The sequence below is a fragment of the Convolutriloba macropyga genome, chromosome 14 (genome assembly GCF_964194025.1).
Source record: "Convolutriloba macropyga chromosome 14, txConMacr16.3, whole genome shotgun sequence".
NCBI lineage: Eukaryota > Metazoa > Xenacoelomorpha > Acoela > Convolutidae > Convolutriloba > Convolutriloba macropyga.
Window position 1 is genome coordinate 43,689,936 of NC_134481.1, and position 23,835 is coordinate 43,713,770.

General features: G+C 38.0%; 1 protein-coding gene across 1 annotated transcript; it reads left to right on the forward strand.

Annotated features, from left to right (window-relative positions):
* Positions 1–780: 780 nt before the first annotated feature.
* LOC142353463 (uncharacterized) lies at positions 781–23,835 on the forward strand. Its single transcript, XM_075405716.1, has 5 exons — positions 781–1,061; positions 18,099–18,206; positions 19,431–19,584; positions 22,744–22,929; positions 23,416–23,835. The coding sequence occupies exons 1-5, from the start codon at positions 867–869 to the stop codon at positions 23,739–23,741; spliced, it is 969 nt and encodes a 322-aa protein (XP_075261831.1). The 5' UTR covers positions 781–866; the 3' UTR covers positions 23,742–23,835.

Sequence of the window (23,835 nt, forward strand, 5' to 3'; positions counted from 1 at the left end):
TTACCTATCAAATTAGTTGAAGATTTGGATCTATTTTGTTTCGGCCGCCTAGCTTAATGGGCATACAGCTCTTAAAGTTGGATCTATTCTGTTTCGACCCCAAGCTTAGCGGGCTTGTATCTTTTACGCCCCCCCCCCCCAAGAGCACGTGCTATTTTATTTACATATAGTAACGTGCTATATAACAATATATAATTTGGGGTCTTCCCATTATAATATATAATTTGGGGTCTTCCCATTATAGCCCCCCCCCCCCCGAGCTTAGTGGTCAGATAACCCATAGCCCCCAAAGTCACGGTAATTATACCATAATGGGGGGGGGGGGGCTATTATGGGAAAGACCCATAATTTGTTACTGGGGGTCATAAAAAACACTGAGGGGACAGAGTAGATCTTAAAAGTTAAAGCCGCAGGCGCACTTACTGATTTTTACATGTAGGTGCTATATAATAACACATAATTTGTAACTGGGGGATCATAAGTATTTCGGGGCAACGTTGTTGTGCCCCCCCCCCTCATGAATTGGCCGTTTACCCCCAAGGAAAGGTGCATTGGACGTGTCTTTCACATTATTTTTACAGTAAGGGGACAGGGTGTTATATAATACTATAACGGTAAAGACTGGCGCCTTCTATAGAATTGAACGTGACTTCATGCTTCGGATTTGTTGTTTTTCTTGAATACATTGTTTAGTTTGATTTCGACCAGATTTGTGAGTTTAAAAAACACTCCGAAAGTAACAATATCTATTGTAATCTATTGGTCTTTCTCTCAAAAATCATAAGTTTGGATTGGATAGTTGGGTTTTTAAATGAAGCAAACAATTTTTCTAGCTGCTTGTTCTCTATTCAACCAGTTATTTTTAGATGTTTTTGAAGCATTGTCTGCGGCATAATTCGCGATTACTTCGTATCTGCAAAGCTGCACAATCATCTACCTCAACAATATTTCCAACGGCAGTTCCTACGATGGAGGAAAATTTTAGTCATTTGCCCATTCAGGGAACGCTTAATTATTACAATAGTATGGAACTTACTATAGATGAGAGGCAGCAGATGAAGGCAAGGTTATTTAACTTTAAAATACCTTTTCCATCCCTGTTTTTCATAATTTGGCTTGATATAGATTTGAAAAAGTTAACCTAAAAAGCTATAACTATTCACGATATACATCAACTTTTTCCTGAAAGTTAGAGTGGCACTGTCATCTGAGTATCTTAAACAATTTCCTGTCGAAGCGATGCTTTTTCCACAAGAATTTAAATTCATGAATTAATTTCAATCGTTTCTTTTCAATCGAAACAGATGGGTTGAATATAATCTGATGTTGAAACATCAGCAATTCAAATTGTGAAGTAATGAAATAAAAATAAATGAACGAATTGAAGTTGATGTCAAAAAATTGTGCGAAGTTGTATTCCTCCATGTGCAATCATTGAAAATGTATTTTTTTCATGGAATACATTCTTCGGTGTCTTGAAATATTTGTTCTCGGTATATTAGAAGATGCTTCAACGGTTATGATTTTCCCCAGCTCCTCTTTTGTAGGAGTATTTGTAGGAAAATGAAAAAGGATCAATTGTAATTATCTGTATATATACAGACTTGATCGAACAGAACTGATGAAATAAGTATCTAAATAGAACACATCAGAGTAATTACGCTTGTTTTATTAGTTGATGATGCAAAATGTTTCTATTGAAAAAATGTGTGAAAATTACAAAATAGGCATATATACATACGTAATATGAAGAAAAACATAAAATATTTAGGCTCAAGTATTTGTCCAGTGCAAAGAAAGAATATAGTTAACTACATAACTATCAAAAACTAGTGGGCGACATATTCAAAACTTGAGCGTAAGCTTGAAGAAAAAAAAACATTAGAAACATTTCAGCCGTCCCTCATGAACTATGGCAGAAGTTTCCGTTGTTTTGTTTTTTTTTCGCAACCACCGACTTCCTCTGAGGCAAAGAAAGCAGCTTTGAAGAAGAGCGAAACTGATCTTTTGCCGAATAACGGAAATGACGTCAGCGTACTGTTCCTCGCGCTTTTCGCTGATTTAAGTTGTGGTCTGTTTGAGAGCTCTTCTAGCTGTAGATCACGCGCTGGCAATTGAGGCAAAAACTAGCGGGTTAAATGTTCTATTGTCTACGGAAAGCACGCGTTGTTCGTATATCGCTTTTTTGTAAATAGTATCATGGTAATTTTAAACATTGCGGACAAGATTTTGCCAGCGGGTTGAAGATCTTAACATCGAAAATGTTCGGACTAAGGAGTGTTCCCCTTGACCTGTGGCTTTGATGTCAAGTCTTGCAATATCAACAACAGTGGTTGTATTACTCGAGAAAGTCTCGCCTTTGAGCGGCTGCAGATGAGGCTCGATTTGAACATCGTGGCGTATTTCGTCTAGGAGACTGGCAATATACGCTGTTTTTATGCAAAATTTTTTCTTGAGTTTGTTTTCTAGAATGTTCTTTCGCTCACTGTAGGGAACCGTATGATCATGTAGAAAACCCTAGTTATTGACTCTTTGCACTCTTTTAGAGCCTCAGTAGACTGAATGTCTACGTTTGAATAATAATGGAAAAGCAACAGTTCATAGGCCATTTTAATTTTTGTCTTTTGCTACCCTCACCCGCTTCCTGCCATCTTACCCAGTATGTCTGGCTGCCTTAATGCTAAGCTAAATAATGGATATAAGCCCCAGGGGAATTATGTATCTGTTAAGCTCTCTTATAGTGTTCCTAGGTTCTAAGTGTAAGGTTCATCGAAGCTACCGACGAAGCAGAACTACATAGCATAGGAGAAGCCCCTCTCCACTTTTCTGCCCCTCTTTTGCAAACTACAATCAAAACCAACCTCTTGCCTGTCTCAAGAAAGCAATTCCTCCATAGTTTGTGGTTTATGTTTCGGAATTATTAAGGTTTTTGTGCGTTCTTGCCATCTACTGATTTTTCAAATTTTAAGGCAATTTTTTGTTCTTTTTGTGCAAGCATTTTCTAGTAATATTGATCTGGTTTTATGTCATTCATCATATGGACAGTAAAAGCAAGTTTTTTTTGAAATAGTTTAGATTGGATTATGAAAGTGAAAATGTTTTGAGGTCATTTTTTTTTCAATTTTAATTAGATGCTGAATACAGAAATCAAAAATGACGGAAAAACGCGAATTGCTTCCACCAAACTAGGTGCTTGCTTGAAAGGTTCTAGGTGTATGTTAGAACATAATTCGTTTCCGCCTTATGGATTTAGTGCCATACATTTTTAGTTTTTCTGTCAATACTTGAGAAAAGTTGAAATTTTTTAACACTTCAGATTTGGTAACACAAGTTAGGTTTGCTAACACTTGCTTTCAAAATACTATTTCAATCTTAACTAACAACAGTTCAAGGATATCATATATCTGAGAGATGCTTGGAACATAAAAGTGTACGCTACAATTTTGGCTGGGGTAAAATTTTTTAACTCATGCGCCAAAGCTGATAATGCACATTTGTGTCACAATACTGTCAGAGACACTGTTGCCGGTCTCCTAAATATGCACGACGTTGAAATCAAGAGCCAAATTCAGGTGATCGAAGGCAAGACCTCAAGTAACGCAACCTCTGTGGATAATGATGCAAGACTTGGCATCAAAGCCTCAAGTCTATCGGAGAAACCTTCGTCAGAACATTTTTCTTCATCTTTATCAAGCTCTTCATACCCCGCAAAGACTTGTTCGAAAAGCTTGCAAGATTCATTCAAGTATCACGAGTCTTAAATAATCTTAATACAAATAACCCGTGATAGAATTGGAGCATAGCACATTCAATCGCTATTGATTGCCTGCACCGGTAGCGCCGGACCTACAGCTACAAAAGCTCCCAAACGGATAGCTCCCTAAGGTAAGCGAAAGGTGCAAAGAGCAGTATGCTCTCGTTGTTTCCGTCATTCGGAAACAGATCCGTTTCTTTCTTCTTCGAAGCTGCTTCTCTGCCTCAGAGGGTGTCGCTCAATCCAAAGAGAAACAATTACAAATTCATCATTTACCATTGTTCAAAAAGGCTGAACGGTCTCTACTTTTTCTTAGCTAGTGATCAGGTTTTGAGCGAGAGCTCCACTATGTTACTGCTATGTATTCAGCAGAGATACTATACGTTATCATAGCACCAACCTAATCTTTCTCTGTACAGGAAAAGTACTCATGCATATGTTTTTTATTCCGTGATGTTACGCAGATAAATTTTTTGTCATTAAAAGGTTATCTTCATGAATGCTAATATTGTAATTTACGTTAAATGAGTTTTTGATAGTGCGAGAGAGCAACTATTTGATGCAAAAAACTTCGAGTGGGAGGAAGCACTTTTTGGTTAAAAAGGGCAGCAGAAATTTTAAACAAATGGGAAGTAAAGGTTATTTTTTTACTTTGTACATGTTTTTCCCCTTGCAGTTAATTCTGATAACTGCGATCAAGTTTTTAGCAATTTTTTGTTCCTGCGGTTTTTATGCGATTTATTGCCTTGACCGATTTTTGTCCGACCTTCTCGTTCACAAAAACGAAATTAACAGGTGACACCCAGAGGGCATTGATTTCTTTTTAGAGCCTTCTGGGCTACTAGACTCTATGCATTTCCCCGAAACTGTTTTGGAGACATAAATTAATGGTGTGGGTGTGGTTCTTTGAGTTTCACCCCTCGCCCTCGCTCCTATTTCAACCCCCCCCCCCCCCCCCCCCACTATCCTCCCTAAACCGAAGCTAGCTACCGTCGAAGCCAAGCGTCCAACCGTCCGCCAGAGCAATTCGCCAGGCGTTAGTAGTTATGTCCTTCTTCACTCGTAACTGTTTTTTGCCCTATATTCTCTAATGAGAACAGTGGTCGTGAGTTAAAACTTTGAGATGAGTTTTCGGATCTACGCTCAAATCGTTGTAGCTGTTAAAAATTTTTACTCTCATTTTAACCCCATTCGGATTTGAGCCAGCAATTGTAGCCTTATTCGACCTTCTACGGCTCTTTCAATATATTACAAGAATGTTGCTCGATTCTGACAAGATCGCCGATTTTATGCAAGACTTTTACAAGTTACGCTTTTTCTCTGGTAAGACGTTTTCTCTGGTATGATATTAAATATATAGCATATATTGTGATATAAATTTTAATTTATTTACAATGCCATTACCGCTGAACCTGCTGAGCAGAAGTAATTATCTCTATTTTGTTTGCTTTGTAAGTACTTATCCCAATAATATCATAAATCAGTCAAGAAAAGTTCATGAAAAAAGTTTTTTTTGTAAAACAGTTGTATCTTTATGATGATTCATGCAAAATTTTACAAGACCACGCTTATATTTTAAGATTTGACAAATATTTTAAGGTCTTACAACAGCTGTTAATAGTTATGACGTAGCTCAATCTTAAATCTAAATAAGTCTAAGGCCATCAAGCCAAGAGACTACACTAAAAATTCTTAATTCCTCGGCAAGTCGAACCACTGCTCAACCAACTCAACTACACTACAAAGCTTAAACATTTGAACTTAGAGCACATAAAATGGCACAACCTAACTTTGCCTTAAAACCGTTCAGCGGTACAGATAAAGAAAGTTTTCGAGAGTTTGAGCATCTTTTGAGGAGCATTATAGGAGTTGCAGCAGTAGTAGGAGCCCAACAGGCTAACTTTTTGCAATTGCATCTGAGATATTTCCAGACTTTACCAGAAGCGACACGCAATGGTTTAGCCCTAAGTTTAACGGCGTTAAGAAACCATTTCTGCAACCCACAGTTGCAAGAGTTGCATGTAATCAAGTTAGAAAACGTTCGTTTCGACCCCAAAACTGATTCACCAGAAAACTTTCTTGTGTCCTTGCAAAATATGACTTTGAAAGCTTATCCTGATCCCATACCCGAGGCGTATCCACCCGGAGCGGATCAGGCGGCTCAAGATGCCGTAGATGCTAGAAATGATGAGAATTTACGTTTTGCACAACAAGAGAGACAAAATCAGACGAAGCGCTTTTTCAAAAAATGTATGCCTAGCTGGCTTAGAGCAAAATTGTTGGAACAACCAGACAACACAACAGTTGAGAATTTATGCTTCTTGGATAGAAAGCAATTGACTATACACGACCTATGCAAAAAAGAGGACTATATTGACGGAGCATTTAACGAAGTGAATCCAACAATTTCAGATAATTTGATAAATGCTTTATCAAAACTTAGCCAAACGCAGGAATCTATGGAAAATAAAATGAGCGCTTTGAGTAAGCAAGTCGAGGAGCAAAATAAACGTTTCGATGCAAAATTTTTTACAAAGTCAGATTTTCGGAAATCGGTTCGGGGAAATGGTTTTAGAGGCTCAAACCGTGGACAAAGAGTTTCATATAACAACTCAAACTACCGAAGTCGAGGAAATTTTCGAGGCTATGGCAGATCGAGACGATACAGAGGTTTCAATAACTTCAACGACCAGTTCTCATTCCCTGCTCAAAATAATTTCCAATATACTCCTAATGCTCCACAGTTTGCGCCGACAACGCCGCAAAACTTTCAACTGATCCAAGAACAACAAACAGCAAGTAATGAGCAACGAGTTGTTCAAGTTTTTCAACCAATTGAGGAGTCACATGTTCCTGTTACTCAATATTCCCAAATCATTTGCCATATCTGCGGCTATCCAAATCATTTGGCAACTAATTGCTCAATGCGATCACGTGGACGCAGAGGTGGAACAAATTTTCCGTTCCAACGGTCTTCAAAAAACTAGATAAGCCACAAGTTCCATTAAATACCAGCTCATCAAATCAATCTTTACATGTAAATACTTCACTAGACCCAGACATGCAGATTGAGGATAATATTTGCGCAGTAATCCTTCTAGAAGGAGAAACTCTCTCCTATGTTAGAATAAAATTTGATGATAGTCTTCGCCGAAGAGCTTTAATTGACTCAGGATCTTGCTCAAACGCTATCCCATTATCCTTATTAAATGAGTTCGAGGAAAAGCAAATTTGTTTTGAGGTAGAAACTTCCACTTATAACACTGTTAAGTTAGCTTCAAGTGCCCCAGTTATAGTAAAACAGCAAGTCAAAGTAAAATTTACAATTGGCAATCATCATTTCAGTGATAGTTTTTTAGTACTTCAAACAATGAATACCGTCATTTTAGGAAACCCTATCTTCAAGAAAAATTTTATCGACATTAGTCCGGCTTATAATTTATTAAAACTACCTGAAATGACAATACAACTTAATGAAATCAAGCCAAAAGATAAAAGGAGGCAAACATCTAAAAAACTGAAGAATATTCCCCTATTACTGAGTAAAAAACACGAACTACAGCCCAATTCACATCAATTGCTTGAATGTTACCTCGATAAGAGCTTTCCTAATTTAGAAAATTGCAGTGGAGTAATAATACCTTGCACTCAGTTTGAAAACGAAAAGGAAATAGCTCTAACATCATCCTTGAGCACATTAGATGAAAAAAGTAGTTTTCATTTCAGCACTTAATATCACTGACCACAAAATAACCCTATGTGTTGATTCACAGGTCGCCTTTTTGAAATTTTGAATGAAAAACAAACAGAAAGGCTAGTTAATGTAGACCCCCAGCTTATTGCTTTGGCAAAAATGAAAAGCCATGAAAACTTGGAATCTGAAATTAATCAACTTGTTCAAACAAAAAACTTTCAGCCTCTGAACCAAACCAGACCAAAACCAGAATATGAAAAACTTTGGTTTCCGACCCCTGAAACCTGTGACAATCCCAACAAATTGTCTCCTTTGCAGCGTGATATTTATGATCAAATTCTGCACTTTCAAAATCTTGAAAAAATTGACCCCAAGAATAACGCAAAAGATCGTGACCTTTTTCTTGAAAAGTTCGATTGGCAAAATTCTGTTTTAACCTTTGAGCAAAAATGTCAGGTAGAAAAGTTACTAGTGGAATTTTCTGATATATTTGCTAAGCACCGTTTCGATGTAGGTTATAACACAGAGTTAAAGATCAAACTCACACCTGAGCATAACCTTCGTGTTTATGTTCAAAGTCCACAAACGCCAATACACCTGAGAGATCAGCTCACAGTAGAACTTGCATTGATGCACTACTATTATTTGATCACGATCTTATCACATTCAAAGTACAGTAGTCCAATATTTGCGCAACGCAAAGATTCTGGCAAACTGAGAATTCTTATTGACTTAAGGCGTATCAATCATCTGTTAAGAAATGACTATATAAATAGTAATTTTCCAATCTCAAACAGCGATGCTTCAAATCACTTTGCAGGAAAATCCTTATTTACAAAACTTGATTGTTCGCAGGCATACCGCTGTGTTCAAATGGCGGATGATCTTTCAGTCCAACTTTTAGCCTTTAATTTTTCCTCTCGCACCTATGCATACAAGTGTTTAGCACAAGGTCTAAGCAAGTCCGTAACAGGATTCAGTTCATTTATCAGGCACTATTTAGATTCTTGTCTTGCAGCAAACATCTGCACTCAGTATATGGATGACATAGGAAGCGCAGTAAAAAATTTTGATGAGTTGATTCCAAGTCTCAGAAAAATATTTGAATGCATAAGAACATCAGGTCTTAAACTTTCACCAAATAAGTGTATATTTGCCACGCAAAAAGTCAAGTTTCTTGGAAAAATTATAACACCAGAAGGTATACAACCAGAATCCAAAAGAATCGAAAAGTTTCTCAAAACAATCAAGTTACCCCGAACACCAAAACAGGTAAAGCGTTTAGTTGGTTTTGTCCAGTTTTGGCGTGATTTTATACCCAACTTGGGAGATAAACTCATGCCCTTCTACAAGCTACTGAGAAAAGATATTGAACCTGTCTTAACAGAGGAACACGAAAAACATCTTGAAATAGTCAAAACCGATCTTGTAAAAGCAACCGATTTAACGTTAAGATTAGCTAAACCAGGATTGCAGTATGTTCTACTCTGCGATGCTAGTTATTTTGGCACTGGTTTTGTACTGATGATTGAGGATTATGTTAAAAACAACAAAAATGAGAACAGAAAAACTTATGCGCCAGTGGCGTTTGGTTCAAAACTGTTTAATAACGCTCAGCTTAAATTCTCAGTCTACTATAAGGAATTTCTTGCCTTTTATTTTGCCCTTGAGCATTTTTCTCATTATCTTTGGGGTACGGAAAAAGCTGTAATAGTCCTTACTGACAACAAAAGTTTAACCCAATTTTTCCAAGCAAAAAGTATTCGACCGTCGCTATGGAATTTTCTTGACCGTGTTTTGTCATACAACCTTGTTATCGCTCACATTCCTGGCAGAGCAAATTACGCTGCCGATTTCCTTTCTAGGTCGCAAACTGACCCATCGCAAACAATGAAACTAAAGTTGACGGATAGAATGCCAATTAGAGAGATAGAAATTGAGTCAACAGCCAAAACGCCTGACGTATCACTCAGTTCATTGGCAAATATCGAGTGTTTACTTGAACAAAAAGCAAACGTCAGCATTGAAATGCTTGATAAGTTGAAGCAATCTGAAATACCAGATGGAATTTTAAGACAAATTGAGGAGCAAAGTTCAAAAACCGACGACTATGAAATACAAACTTTGATTCGTTTGAAACCAAAAATTCCAGAACTCAATGCAGTTTTGATGCATGATCCTGGCGATTTTTTGCACGACTTGACTGAACGCTTGAATCCTATCGACCTTAAACATGAGCAATCATTAGATGAAGTTATAAAGCGTGTTATCTTTTGGAAACAAAATAACACTGTTGAGGATATCAAGTACGCATCATTCGCACTCAAAAAATACGCTAAGCAATTCAATAGACTAACAATTGAAAATGATGTACTGTATCGACAGTTTTTTGATGACACTGGCAAAGTTCTGTACAACCAGTACTGCCTGCCTAAACGCCTTTGGAAAGAGGTAATCTATAGATTGCATAATTCGAAAATTGCTGGACACATAGGAGTAGTTGGAACTGCCTTTGAGTTCAGAAAAAGATTTTATTTTCCTGGATTTACAGAATATCTTCTTAATGCTGTCAAAAATTGCTTAACATGTATACAGACAAAACTCATTTCCAATAAAGCGCTAAAAACATTTTTGCAACCCTTATCATCACTACAGTCCTTTCCCGGGACATACTTCAAATCGACCTAGTCGGTCCACTTCGTGGAACTGTTTATAAGTATGCTTTGACTGGTATTGATGTTTTTTCGAAATACCTTTTTGCTGTACCACTCACTAATGTAAGCGCACAAAGAGTAGCACAAGAGCTCACATCAATATTTTTCCAACACAGTTATATACCACATACAATTTTGTCAGACTTAGGCAGTAGTTTCGTATCCGATCTAATGCACGAGTTAGCACAATTGCTTGAAGTAAAGCTTAAACACGCCACACTTAAGCACGCACAATCTGTAGGTGTTGTTGAGAGAGCACACGGAGCGCTGAAAAGAATTCTTAAACTCAATACGAATGAACAATGGTCCAACTGGTACAAATATGTGCCTCTAGCAACCTACATTCATAATACCTCATATTATTCGTCAATATGTTGCACACCCACATCAATTTTTCACGGTCGTGAACCGATTAAGCCCTTGGATGTGAGGTTCAACAATAAAAATTTGAAAAATCTTGATCCAAAATCTGACTTTGTTATCCAATTGCAAGATGCTATGCAGCAAAAATTCTCCGAGAATAAGTCAAAATTAATACACGCTTATCTCAAGTATCGAACATACTATGACGAAAAAGCACTTTCAAGCCCTCTAGCACTTAATTCGTTTTGCCTGCTACTTAACCCAAAGCTCATGAATCAATCTGACTTTGGATATAAATCAATGACTGTTTGGCTGCCGTTGTATCGAATTGAGAGAGTACTCACAAATTCAAACTACCTGATTCGGAAGGTTGGCACTTTGTTCACACAATGTGTACACCGTATAAGACTTAGACCCTATACACCAAACGTGAAGCCATCAGATCTTGATGACATTGATCCGGACAAATTAGTTCCTGATCCTCTTTTGAGAAAAAACAGACAAGAACCAGAATTGTTCGATGAACAAATTCCAAAACTGCTTGAACACCACTTTATTGACGACGTGCCACAAGAAAATCAAGAAGATCAAACAGAGCAACAACCTGCAACAGTCACACTCTCTTTCCCAATAGCCGCAGCAGGAGCACTGCCTGCACCTGCTGTAGCTCCAATATTTCCCCATGTCCCTGCTCAGCCTTTTCAACCGGCAGAAGACGCGGGCAACCTACAAGGAGAGCAGATGGCCAACATTCCAATAGAAGAAAATGACGAAGTCGTAGACAACTTTGTTGAACTTCCATTTTTCCCAGAACTAAATAATGAAAGTGAAACTGAACAATTTGAACAGTTCAACGGCCAAAACGCAGACAGAGAGCCACAGCAAACCACGACAGAGCCTGCCAATACGCAAGAGGAGTCACAGTCCGATGAGTACGAGCAAACAGAAACACCAATAACAATTAAGTGTGAAGCAGGACGCAATTTATTTGAAGACAAAGAAAGACAATCAAAGACTCAATCACGAAAAGTACAATTCAAAAAAGGAACACGTTCTCCACCACCTGCTTCTAAAGATCACCCGCACATGATTCGTACAATAGACGGGAAGATGTTGATTCCACCTTCGCATTTAAAAAACAAAGTAAAATTAAGCAGTCGTATAGAAAAAACATGGAACGTCTATTCAAAAATCCTGATGCAGCTGAATCAAGAGCGACAAAACTTGACATCAAAAGAAGCAAAGAAGTGGAAAATCAACAATTAGGTGAAACTGAAGCACCTGGACCCAGTACTTCGACTCCTAGAACAACGTCATCAAAGGAAGTTTCACCAATAACAAAACTAGCTGTTGGTTGCAGATCTAGTTTCAGAAAAGCCAAAGAACAAACCAATTCCAGTAATATTAGTAATATACAAGCAAGTCGTCTGAGAGTTTTTTATCACAAATCAAGCATTGAACAATTTGATGACACTGTAGTCCAAACTACATCTATTGATAATTTATTAGACAAGTTAAAGCAAATGAATATTAATTTAAACCACAGCAACCTATATCACCTAACAAGTCAGTGTTCAATAGGATCTGTTATTTCTGTTTTTGACAACATCAAAAACCGGACTGTGTTCAATTTGATAACCAAAAATTCAGCATTCGAACGAACAAGTTACCCATCTCTAGCAGCATGTTTATCTACTTTGAAGCTTAAGATAAAAGACAAAAACATTAAAAAACTTGCTATACAGCAATCTGATTATTCTGCAGGACTGCATTGGCCTTATGTTTGCAAAATTATTTTGCAAAAATTGGCTTCCTTACCAATTGAATTACACATTTTCATTAAAAAAAAGTTTTCCATTAGAAAAACAAAGTGCAAAACAGTGCAACACATTCGTTACTTCGATTGGTGCACTTTTCATAGGGACGTCTTGTTTTCTTACTTCAAGAAACTTCGAAAAAATTAAGGTGACCAAACTTGAAAAAAAAATCAAAAATGTCAATTTTCTATTTCAAAAATTGGTTCCAGACCCCTAAAAGGGGGGGGACAAACATCCTTTCTGGTCATATCTGACTTATTGGCAATGCTCTTTTTGCAAACTTTTGACATTTTTTTTCCAAACCTACCCCAGATGGCGGATTTTGCATGAAAATGACAGATAACAATTTTTTTTAAAAAATGACAATATTTGAAATAATTAATATCAGATTTCATAACTACGATCAAACACTACAGTAACCGCAAATTTCCAATGAGTTTCAAACATTTCTTTACTCAACTGCTTGGAAATAAATGAATGCCAACAATGAAATTTTTGTGAGTTTTTAGTCTTTATCGGTCCGCAGCCTTTTTGCAGCTCGAGGACCTATTTCGCCGTTTACTAGGCGAGAATCGAACTCATTGTCAACGCTAAAAACAAAAAAAGAGATAAAAAAACGTTGATTTTCAAAAAAAGATGGAAAAAGATGAATTTTTTACTAACTCAGCATTTGGCACATCAATTAAAGGTTCGCAGTGATACCCTCTCCCTCGTATGTGCTTGTTCACTAGAAGCAAGGCTGAGTGGTTGTTCTGTGAATCTAGACTATGAGGGTATCTGACCCAGACCGAATTATCGTTGCCATAGTCGAAGTAGACGCAGATGTCTACATCCATCAGATATGCCAACGCCAAATACTAAATGAGACCAAGATAAAAAATTAGACCAAGCATTTTTGTGAAAGTTTGAGTTAAACATTTACCCAGTGGTCTCCCACAGGTCCCGTGCCGTTCATTGAATCGTGAATTTCGAACGGATTGAGCTGATAATCAAGCCAATGAAGGCACAATTCTTCGAAAGCCTTGAAATTTTGCATGACTTTGTGCCCACTTGCTTGGCGCAAGCGAAAGCACTTCGCTTTCTTCATTTCTTTACCGTTCGTTTCTAAGAACAAAAAACAGAAGAGATCGATAGGAAGACACAAAGATGTCAAACAATAGCTGAGAGACTGTTCTTACTTGATATCTCGCCAGTTAGCAAATAGTAAACACTGGCAAACATAAATAGGCCGTACTCATCGGCCAGTTTTGTTGTCTTTACACCTAGATCCGGCGTTCCCAGCACAACTGGATCCGTTGTGTGCCCGCTAAGATTTGCCGTCCATTCTAAATCTAGCGCGGTACAAAGGTCTTGTCGCCGACGTGTACTCAAACTCGTCACAAGGAACTTATCGTATCGATGATTATCCTTGTAACAAGTTGGACAAGATCGTTTATACCTACAAACATCAGACACCGCATTTTAGTAATCGCCTAACCTAGTTGCCACTAAAAAGCAAGGGAGCACAACAAACTTACTCTTTTACTGCTTGCTCAAGGCCTCCGGTGTAAGGTGGAAGAAATAGGCCTGCCGCTGTTAAGGCCGTCACCATTGGTTTTATCTGGTCATGGTGAATGCCGTTCTTAACATGTGCAACATCGAGCACTTCCGCAACGCTCTTAACGGTTGCAACTTCTTTCCCGCCACTCTCTAACGCGCCTTCACTGTTTAAATAAGAGCGCTTGAACCGCTTCGCCCAACAATCGCGGTCCACTTGCGAAGTCAAGGCAGCCTCCTTTCCTAACTTCTTGCCATTTTTGATAAAATTTATACTTCTCAACATAAGGGTTCTATCCATTTCGTCTCTGAAATAGATTTTCACCTTTTTGACACTTTGGAAACACTAACCTTGGCAAAAAACTACGACGCATTGAGGCTGACACATAATTTTGCAACAATTGAGCATAAGAAGCAAGTTATTGTACTATCACCGGATAAAAATACAATAGAAAACAATTACACTATCACAATTACAAGTAACGTCCCTCCACCACTCACAACCGAGCAGCGAGGTGTGAACTGTCAAAATTAAGGAGCAAACTAACAAAACAGTTTTTTACACCTAACGCCACAGTCGGCGATACAGATTTAAACTGAGTTTGTTATACTACAAATATACATGACTCTCACCTAAAAGTTCCTAAACCTAATGCCACAGGCGGTACTGTTTACTGAAAATAATGTTTTACAAACATGCGTATATTTGTTCTCATACTAAAACCTGTAACAGTTGCCATAAAACTCCATTCCTGAAACACAAACTCATAATTATTCACATGTTTAGAAAGATGAAGTTTGCCGCGTTGATGCTTAATTTCATCTTATTCTGCATTCGTACAGCTGAAACAGCAGAAGAGCGCAACTTTGATGATTTACTCGAAAAAGGAATTATTTTCAACGAAGAAACGAAAATTCTTCTGGCCGAAAAGTTCGTACCAGTTCAATTCATGGTTCAATTTTCATCGTACAACTTTTCCTTAAAACCAGAGTTGAATACATTACTCAGACGCCTAAATGACATGTGGAAATTACCATCTATCCACTGCCCACTTGATTTCTAATCTAGTTTTAATGTAAATGCCTCATCTTTCAATGTTAATTGGATCATGTCAAAGATAGAGAAAGAAGTCAAAAAGTCGCGTCTGGATGTTCAACTCATTCGAAACGAAACTTCAACCTTTCTCCAAAACAGTGATGAAATCAGAGGAACAAACAACCGAGTTAAACGAGGAGCACATGTCGCAGTCGCTGCTATGGCTGGAATAGGGCTCTTTGGTTCTGGTGTCCTCATGGGAAATGGAGGCGGATGCGGTCTCTCTGGCATTTTTGGATCATGCCAGGACAGAGCTAAAGAGAATGCAGCTAATATTGATCGACTATACAGTTTCACTTCATCACTGACGGACTACGTAATGCAGATAAAAACTGCAACTGATGGAAAGTTTTTCTTAGTTGGGAATGAAATGAAAGAGATTAGAGAGACACAAAAGCAGATCACAGAGACACAGAACAAAAATAGGGCTATTATAGAGGAACAATTTAACGTTTTCGAGGGCAACTTTCACATTCTACGAGACTGCACCCAAATGCTGTTCTCGAACCAACAGCTCAATTTCAACTTCGACACAGCAGCTTCTCTTCTCTCAATGCTCTATGCGGACCTCAAAAACTATAGAACAGCTCTCTGCACGTATCGGATGAATGTCCTAAATGCCATCCCTACGTTACTACAACAACATTTACCAATGTCCTTGGTACACAAGGTACCAAGGAGTCTCTACTTGCTATACTGAAATCTGTCGCTGCTGACCAGTCTTTAGGTGGTAGCAGATTGTCCTTAGCCATACCCCCAACAGATTTATTATCATATTATGACGCAAAACTTCTTCGAGATGTCGTGACTTTGGATGAAGGACTAGTTCTTACACTTGCCATTCCGTTGGCCTCGCGACAAACTGTTTTTTCTACGTGCCAGGCCCAAATAGTTCCGATGCCACAGCCAGAACCTCGTATGGCAATCCGATGGGTCATCGAAGCGCCCTATCTTGCCATATCAGAGGATCAAATGGAATCGGTAACACTTCAAAATATCAGTTTGAGGCATGTCTAGGATCAGCTAGATACCGAATATGCCATGAGACTATCGCTACCCAAACGAATCATCCTTCTTGCCTGGCAACCCTCTTCGTTAGTTCGACCCTAAAAGCAGCGGAGACTTGCGACACGGAAGTATTTTACCTTCCTACGCAAGCGAATGCTGCCAATTTAGGATGCGGCATTTGGCTAATCACTTCGGCTTCAGATTCTTATGAAATGCGTGAGTACCATCATGATTCTGTACATAAGTCATGGAACAGAATAATTCCGGGATGCAAGATATGCATTATAACAGTCGAATGCAACTATCAAATAATTGTTGGAGAAAATTTGAAGATTGAGAGCTCCGACCGAGTTGAAGCGAAACTTATCGACGTTAAGCTACCAGACCCATTGGAGCATTTGATGAGCGAAATTCCACAAATCGATCAGATGCCCTACTTTGAGTCTCGAACAACAGCGGGAGTAGAGCTTCTGAGAAAAGTGAGAGCAGAGCTGATTCGAAGCCCAATAATAAAGTCAAGTGATGACTTAGTTCAGATTGCGAGACCAATCACTGCTGATATGAGAACGTTAAAGCCTACACTGGTGTCTGAATTCAAAGAATACGTCCCATTAAAGATGTCTTTGTCGCTTACAGTTATTGTTTTCATTGGGAACATCATTTTACACATTTTGTTTCTCTATCTTTATCACAGATTTAAGATCATTCGTAAATTTGTTCCTTCATTCCTCAAATCACAAAATGATGACATTGCTGTCAAACCAGTCATAAGTGTGAAGGACAACATTACTGCTGATGCCATTCCACAAAAATGGAAAGAGAACTATCACATCCTGACTGAAGCCACTAGACCGAGAAGTAAATCTGGCTCACGCACATCATTATCTACGTTGAACAAAACCGTAGAATCAAATTCAGACCCATGTCTCTCATAAACTTGTTCTCAACGCATTGAAACTGATCTCTGAATTAGTGCAGTTGTATTGTAAAGTATAATGTGCACTACCAAACTGAAGAAGAATTGGAGTACCCTTGCAGCAGACCAATAGTTCCTCCTATACTGCGACAGATCACTTTTTCATTAACTATTATTCGGTTGGAGTGGAGCAATTTCTTCTGATCTTATCATATGCTACTATTGTTGGACGATCATTTATTCTTTTCTACTCGCATTTATTCTTTCTAACTGGTATGGAACTGTGGCAAGCTTCTACTCTTTTACGGATTTGAGCTTCGTCGCTGAATGATGGATACCGAAATTTTTCGAGCCCGGAAGTCTCCCTGAGGAGGGGAGTATGACGTAGCTTAAACCCAAGTTCAAACTTGACCTTTTACTGTTATTTAACTAACTCTTATTATGCCATCATTTTGTTCACTTTATTACATAATTGAACTTTACTACTGAATTCCAATCAACTTTGGAAAAATCTGTTTAATATTTGCCTATATTTGAATGTAAATAACAAGATATTAAAATTGTAACAGACAAAATAGTTGCTCTCTAATAAACAGTTGTATTACTGAAATAAAGTTTTTACCAGAGGAGATCTTCAGTTGTCGAAAGTGATTTTCGACTCACCCATTCGAAGATCAAAACCGCTAAAGCTATCCAATAGTGAATAATAAAAAAACAGCAAAATCGTTAAATTGTAATAGGTGCTCAGCACAATTTCGTTCGCTAAAATGTTGAAGCTGTAATGCTGTGAACAACCATCGTTAATTCAGCAACGTATTCGTTCTTGCTAGAAAAGTTGTTATTTGAAAGAGTTTACCCGAGTAAACAAATCAATTTGATCAATTAGAATTGCTTTCAACCAAAATGAACAACCACTAGCGAATACATATTATTTGAGCACATGATAATAGTTAATCCTGGATATATAATACCCAGGGAGTACACCGATCCAGATTTTTTTGTTCATTTTGTTTAAAGCAACTGAAAGCGTTTTCTGCTTTGGAAACGTGCTTTCGTTGTCCCGCCACTCCTTTCTAATACACTATTTTTTTTCTTAAAGATGCGTTAATTCTTTTTCAACAACCCATGATTTTATATAACCTTGAGTGTTCTGATTTCTTAATAATTGTTAATCAACAGTAATCTGATTGTCTGTTTCAGGCGGCTGCTTCGTTGATTGCATCAAAGGACGCTGTTGGTTTAACAGAGGCTCTCAAACACTGTTTACAAGAGTACCCGAAGCATAAAATAGAAGGAGTCTGGCTCAAGGTGAGAGCATCCATCAAAAATTGATTAATCAGGTCTCGTTACTATGTAGGCTCTGTGGAAAGTGATTGTCTATAATCAATTGCAATGTGGTGTAATTTATGCAACTATAATAATAGCAAAGAGTTCATTGAAGACATTACCACACGGTTTTTATTCCCCTTCGCCTCTAGGTTAATAAATTCTCGATGACCATAACAACCGTGTGGTATTGTTCATTAATTGCTCTCAAACGAAGTTTGTAGCAATTATGCGAGGTCCTTTGGCCTTCGTGAAAGTTCAGGCCTAGTCAATTTTTCATCTGACCATCTGATTTTTAGTCCTCAGTTGATGCAGCTCTCTTAGACTCTAAGTGCGCAATTAATCAAAACAACCCAGAAGATACAAAATCATAGTGCAAAATTCAGTTTTGGTGGTTTGAAAGCTCCCCCCGGTCCCGCTTAACTCCGCCCTCACTACCATTGCCCCCCACTCTTATTGCACCCTACTGCTTGCCACAGCTAAACCCAATCTGGCTATTACCAAAGCTAGCCGCTTGCGGGTTGTTTGGGAGCATTTCGCACGACGTTAGTCCGCTGTTTGTTCTTTGAATACATGTGTTATTGAATAAGGGAAGAAGGGGGTTAATTAGATCTTATTATTTCGGAACGGTTTTGATTAATTATGTAATTCAGTTTTGTTTTGTTTCGCTTGATTTTGTTGCTACAGTTTTTTGGAAGTCAGCTACTTCCGTCCAGTTTGATGATTATGATTGTTATAATGCCGGGCTTTGTTAACGAGAAGTCACAGTGTCCTTGAAAACATGTCCTTGAAAAAACCCGATTTCTCCACAAAAAACTTAACATAATCGCAAGACGACATAAACGTCTTTATGTCGTCTTGCGATTATGACGACATAAAGAACCCAGGCGTTTATGGTAAAGATGCGAATTTTCAGCAAGCTGATGAAACGGTTTTTATTGCAATAAGCAAATATTCTTTGCAGAAATATTTTGTAAACGCTGAAAAGGGCCTGTATGCAATATTATTGAAGTCAACAGAGAGAAGACTGAAGTTTGTTCGACCTTTCTGAAAAGTGACCTTTCTCTATATGAACACACTTGAGTTTCTATTAAGTAATGCACTCCTTTATATCTGCCTCATATATTATATTCCTCAAATGCTATTTTATTTCGTAGATTTTAATCATTTCCATGAGATGTTTGCGTCATCAATACTGACTTATAGATTCCGAAAAGCTTCGCGTGGGCAGTGGAGAGCGGAGTTCAGGCGGGTTTCGAGTTCCACCATGCACAGAAGGGCTATGTCATGATGAGCAAGTGGATCAACTCCAAAAGAGAGGACTGCCACCCCGTCTATGCCCATCACATCCTAGGAGTCGGTTAGCTAAGCTTACGAGTACCTCTTGAAGTGTGAAAATGTCAAGTGTCTTCATATTTGTCTTGAAATACGCTGTTGTCAATTTCTCTCTAGAGCTTGAGAATTTTACATTTTACTGCTTTCTCAATTTTACATTTGTAAGTTCTGTCGTGGCCTTGTTATTTAAATTGTTTTAATCATATTTGTATGTTGTCACGGGAGCCCACAAGCTAAGGTCGTGCTGATTGCAAAGACCTTGTTAAAATTTGGTTCCAGATTTTCGAAAGCAACTTCTGTAGACTGTCTGAAGAGGTGTTGTTTGTCTAAGCTCGTCGTCAAATTGAAAGTTAACATGCCAGCGAAATGAAGATGGGATTCTATTAATGAGATCTTCTGTTTGTCCCCCCCCCCCCTCCCAGCGCAGTGGGTGCATATTATTTGCACCCCCCCCCCCTTAGACGCATGTGTCATATTTTTTCAAAGTGATTATTTATGTAATAGTACGTGCTCTTTAACTAGGGGAGCGGGGCACAAACTGAAAAGATCCTATTCATGATCGATTAGTAATCTTGAAGAATCAAAGAGTAGTGTAGTAGAAGTACAGACTTAAGGGATTTATACCCATCATCGGTTTGCACCCAAGAACATAATTACGAATTTAGCAACGTCAGTTTGCCGGTATCATTGCTTTTGCCATAGGGTCAGATGAGTCTCCTCAAACAAATGTCAGTTTCTCAGTAGTTGGCGAAAAAATGGCAAACTAACGGTGTTAAATAGTTTTGTTGGGGTGTATTTAAAACAGGCAATGCCGCACGTGGCAATTTAATGTTTGGGTCAGATTGCTGAATTTGAAGAATAGATAAAGAGTAATATGTCCATGCCGATTTTTTGAGAGAGCAGAAAATTAGCTGTGGAAAATTTTGCTTTTCGAGATTTGTTTGCTATGTTTTAGCTGATTTTTGCAAACCAAAAAGATTTCAATAGCCTGCAAAATAAATTCACATGGTATTTTCTAGACGTTTCGAGCTTTTCAAGTATGGATGTATTCCGTTTGCCCCCCCCCCCCCCGCACCCCAAGGTTATAGCGCACGTGCCATTACATAGCAGCTCATTATGTCAAAACTTCGCACGTGCGTCTGGTGTGTGCAAATAATATGTATCCACTTAGCGGGGGGGGGGGGGGGTCGGCAAACGGAAAAGACCTTCAGGTGTTTTGTAGACATCTTTGATAATTTTGTTTCCCTCCAGTTTTGCTTTTGCCGTTTTTGGTTTTACGCATTTTTAATTCCTCTTAAATGAAGTTTGTAACAGTTATATTAGTCCTATGGTCTTTTTTAATGCATTTTTTCCGATTTTTCACTGATTTTTGTTCGAGGGTTTTAATTTTTCATCCTCAAGAACGGGATATATAGGTAAATGCGGATGGTATTGAGTGGCTGAGCAGCTGTCGTCTAGCCGTGCGCCTTAGTAGTTTCTACGTATGCAGTCCACAAAAATGGTTTTGTGGAGACAGTTTTGTGGTGTGAAGGGTGGTTTAACCTCAGTTACTCACCCCCATTTACGCTCAAAAATTCATTTGTAAGTGTTTAAATGTTTTGTTACAAAGACCTCTCTGATGGTTCTTGGTAACTTCTGTTTTTCTCAGATTTGGAGTTTTTTCTTGAAGATTTTTCAACTTTTTTGTGTTTTTTAGGTTTAAAGTTTTTGATTTAAAGATAGGAAAATCTTTTGATATCTCTTCTTGATTTTAAAAACACGTTTCTTAAGGATTTGTTTTGTTTGCTATTAAGTGTCTTGTTCAGGTCTTCTTTTTGGGAACAATGTTCCTGGATCAGCGTTGGCATCTGCTGGGGGTATTTTGTTGGATATGTTGAAAGGAAGTTCATTTTGATTCTGACTAACTTTTTGAGGGTTTCTAAATAATTCGCATTGGCACCCCGTATCCAGATAGCTGCTGTTGTGCACTTTTGAGATAAAAGCGTCTTTTCCGCACTCCTGAGATAAAAAATTTATTGTTGTCTAATGATTTTTCAGCTATCTTTTCTACAATTGCGCTCAGAAACCCTTTCGGGCAATGAATACAAATTTCTGAGCAATTTGAGTGGAAGAAAGTACAGCACCAAATTGACATTAGAAAATAGAAGATTGTGTCAAAATGTTACAAATATTGTATAATTCTGAACTGACAATTCAAAAATTGATTTGAATAAGGAGTTCTATTTTTTTGGATTTCCTCTTTTCTGTGATAGAAACGACTGTGATAGATTTCATGCTATATGCTGAAGCTTGTTCAAGTTGGTTTTGTCAGTTATTGTGGTCAGTCTCCTGCTCAGGTGGTTTACGGAATTCTTTAGGCTTTGTTTTACATTTCAAATAATTTGAACTGTATTGGGTCCTTGTCTTTTTGTAAGGTCTGTTCACAAAATCAAGTCGAATTGGAGACGTGATTTTGATCACGCCGAAACAGGAAGTGGAGTGTACAAGCAAGTGGTTTCGCCGCTTGAATTTATTTCTAATTTTGAAACTAAGTGAGAAGACGCTGTTTGAACGAAAACTTACTTTTTGGATTGTTGTTCACATGCGGCAATTTGAATTTTTTTAATTTCATTTTTTGATGGGAATTTTTAAGTGTTTTCCCAATGCTTTTTTGTCCATTCTATGTCTAGTTTTTTAATCAGTGATTTTTTTTTTATTGTAGGCCAGGAGTGGTCCTGTCCTTCTTGTGTATCATTTTTATCGCTAGCAGTGGCTCATGAGGGAAATGATTTGAAAGTATGCTGGGTTTCTTTTTAATTCAACGAAGTAATGCTAAGTAAAAATACTTAACATTGAAGTCTTGTTTATTGCATTTCATTTGTCGAAAAAGTTTAGATTAAAAACGTATTTCTGCAAGTCAACATTTGAGACATCTCAAATCTTTAAGCGCATAGCATTTCGTGTGTCAGTATTTGATCGTTTGGTGTGCAGCCTTTCCACGCCTATTAATATCACCCTCTCTCATTTCACCCCGATTTTGATTTTTATTTAGTTAGCGCAGTTAACAATCATAATTAGGAATACATAGGCTTTGGGGTGAAAAGTTTGCGGGGCTGAAATGGCGTTAGACTGTGAGAAGATAAATTAGAATAAGGCAGTTAATTTAATCGGTGTGAAACGAAAAATAACCGTTCGTTTTGCTTAGGTGGCTTGGTGGTTAACGAGAAAGGGGAGATTCTTTGCATCCGTGAGAAATACCTGGGCGATCTGTCTAATGTCTACTCCAAGTACTGGAAACTGCCAGGTGGTCATGTGGATCCGAAAGAAAACATCTCCACAGCTGTAGAGAGGGAGGTTAAAGAGGAAACGGGCATCTCTGCTACTTTCAAAGGTCACCTTGAAGCTTCTCAGTTTTATTCATGAACGAGAATTTTAATAAGTTCTGTATACAAGCTATTGTGGACGATTTTGGTTGAAAACGCTTGTACTAATTTGGAATATATTAAGTTCTAAGAGTTCTAGAAAAATAGATTTGATATGATTGCTTTGATTTGATAGAAGTTATTGTTCTCGTAAGTACCTACATAAGTAATTTAAAAAAACTTATGTAAATTGTCTATTTTTCAACGCTACGACAAGGTTATACAATCACAAGACTGCATTTTGGGAAGACCCCGAGTGCTGTAGTGGCTTGAGAAATGTACTTATTCTAAGTCGATTAATAATTTGAAGTTAGTAATTGACCTTAATTTGAGCTCCCTTGATTTTCGATAGCAGCGTAACCTGCCCGCGCAGCCATAGGTTTTAAGTTAGACACTTCACCATTTTGGCTGAAATATGCACTGGGAATAATTTGAGATGAGATTTTATATTTCAGGTATCTTAGCATTCCGTCACATGCACGAGTTCCGCTGGGGTTGTTCGGACATCTACATCTGTTGTCTCTTAACGGCCACAGACACAGACAACCAGCCAATCACGGCATCCGAATACGAGGTGCACGAGTGCAAATGGGTACCAGAAGCCGATTATGAAAATCTCCAGTTGAGCGAAATGAACAGACTGTTCTTCAAACAGTACTTGTTGTACAAAGAAACGGGAGTGTTTGTCAACTTTAAGTTGAATCAGAATATACGACGCGAGAAGAAAGACTTAGTCTATTTCTGCGAACCAGGGAAGAAAGCTCCTACGAATTGCGATTGAATAATTTTTATGATTCCTGATTTTCACTGTATATATATTTATCCATTTCCTTGTAGTTTAGAAATTCTCAATCAAACAATTGTTTTCATCCGAT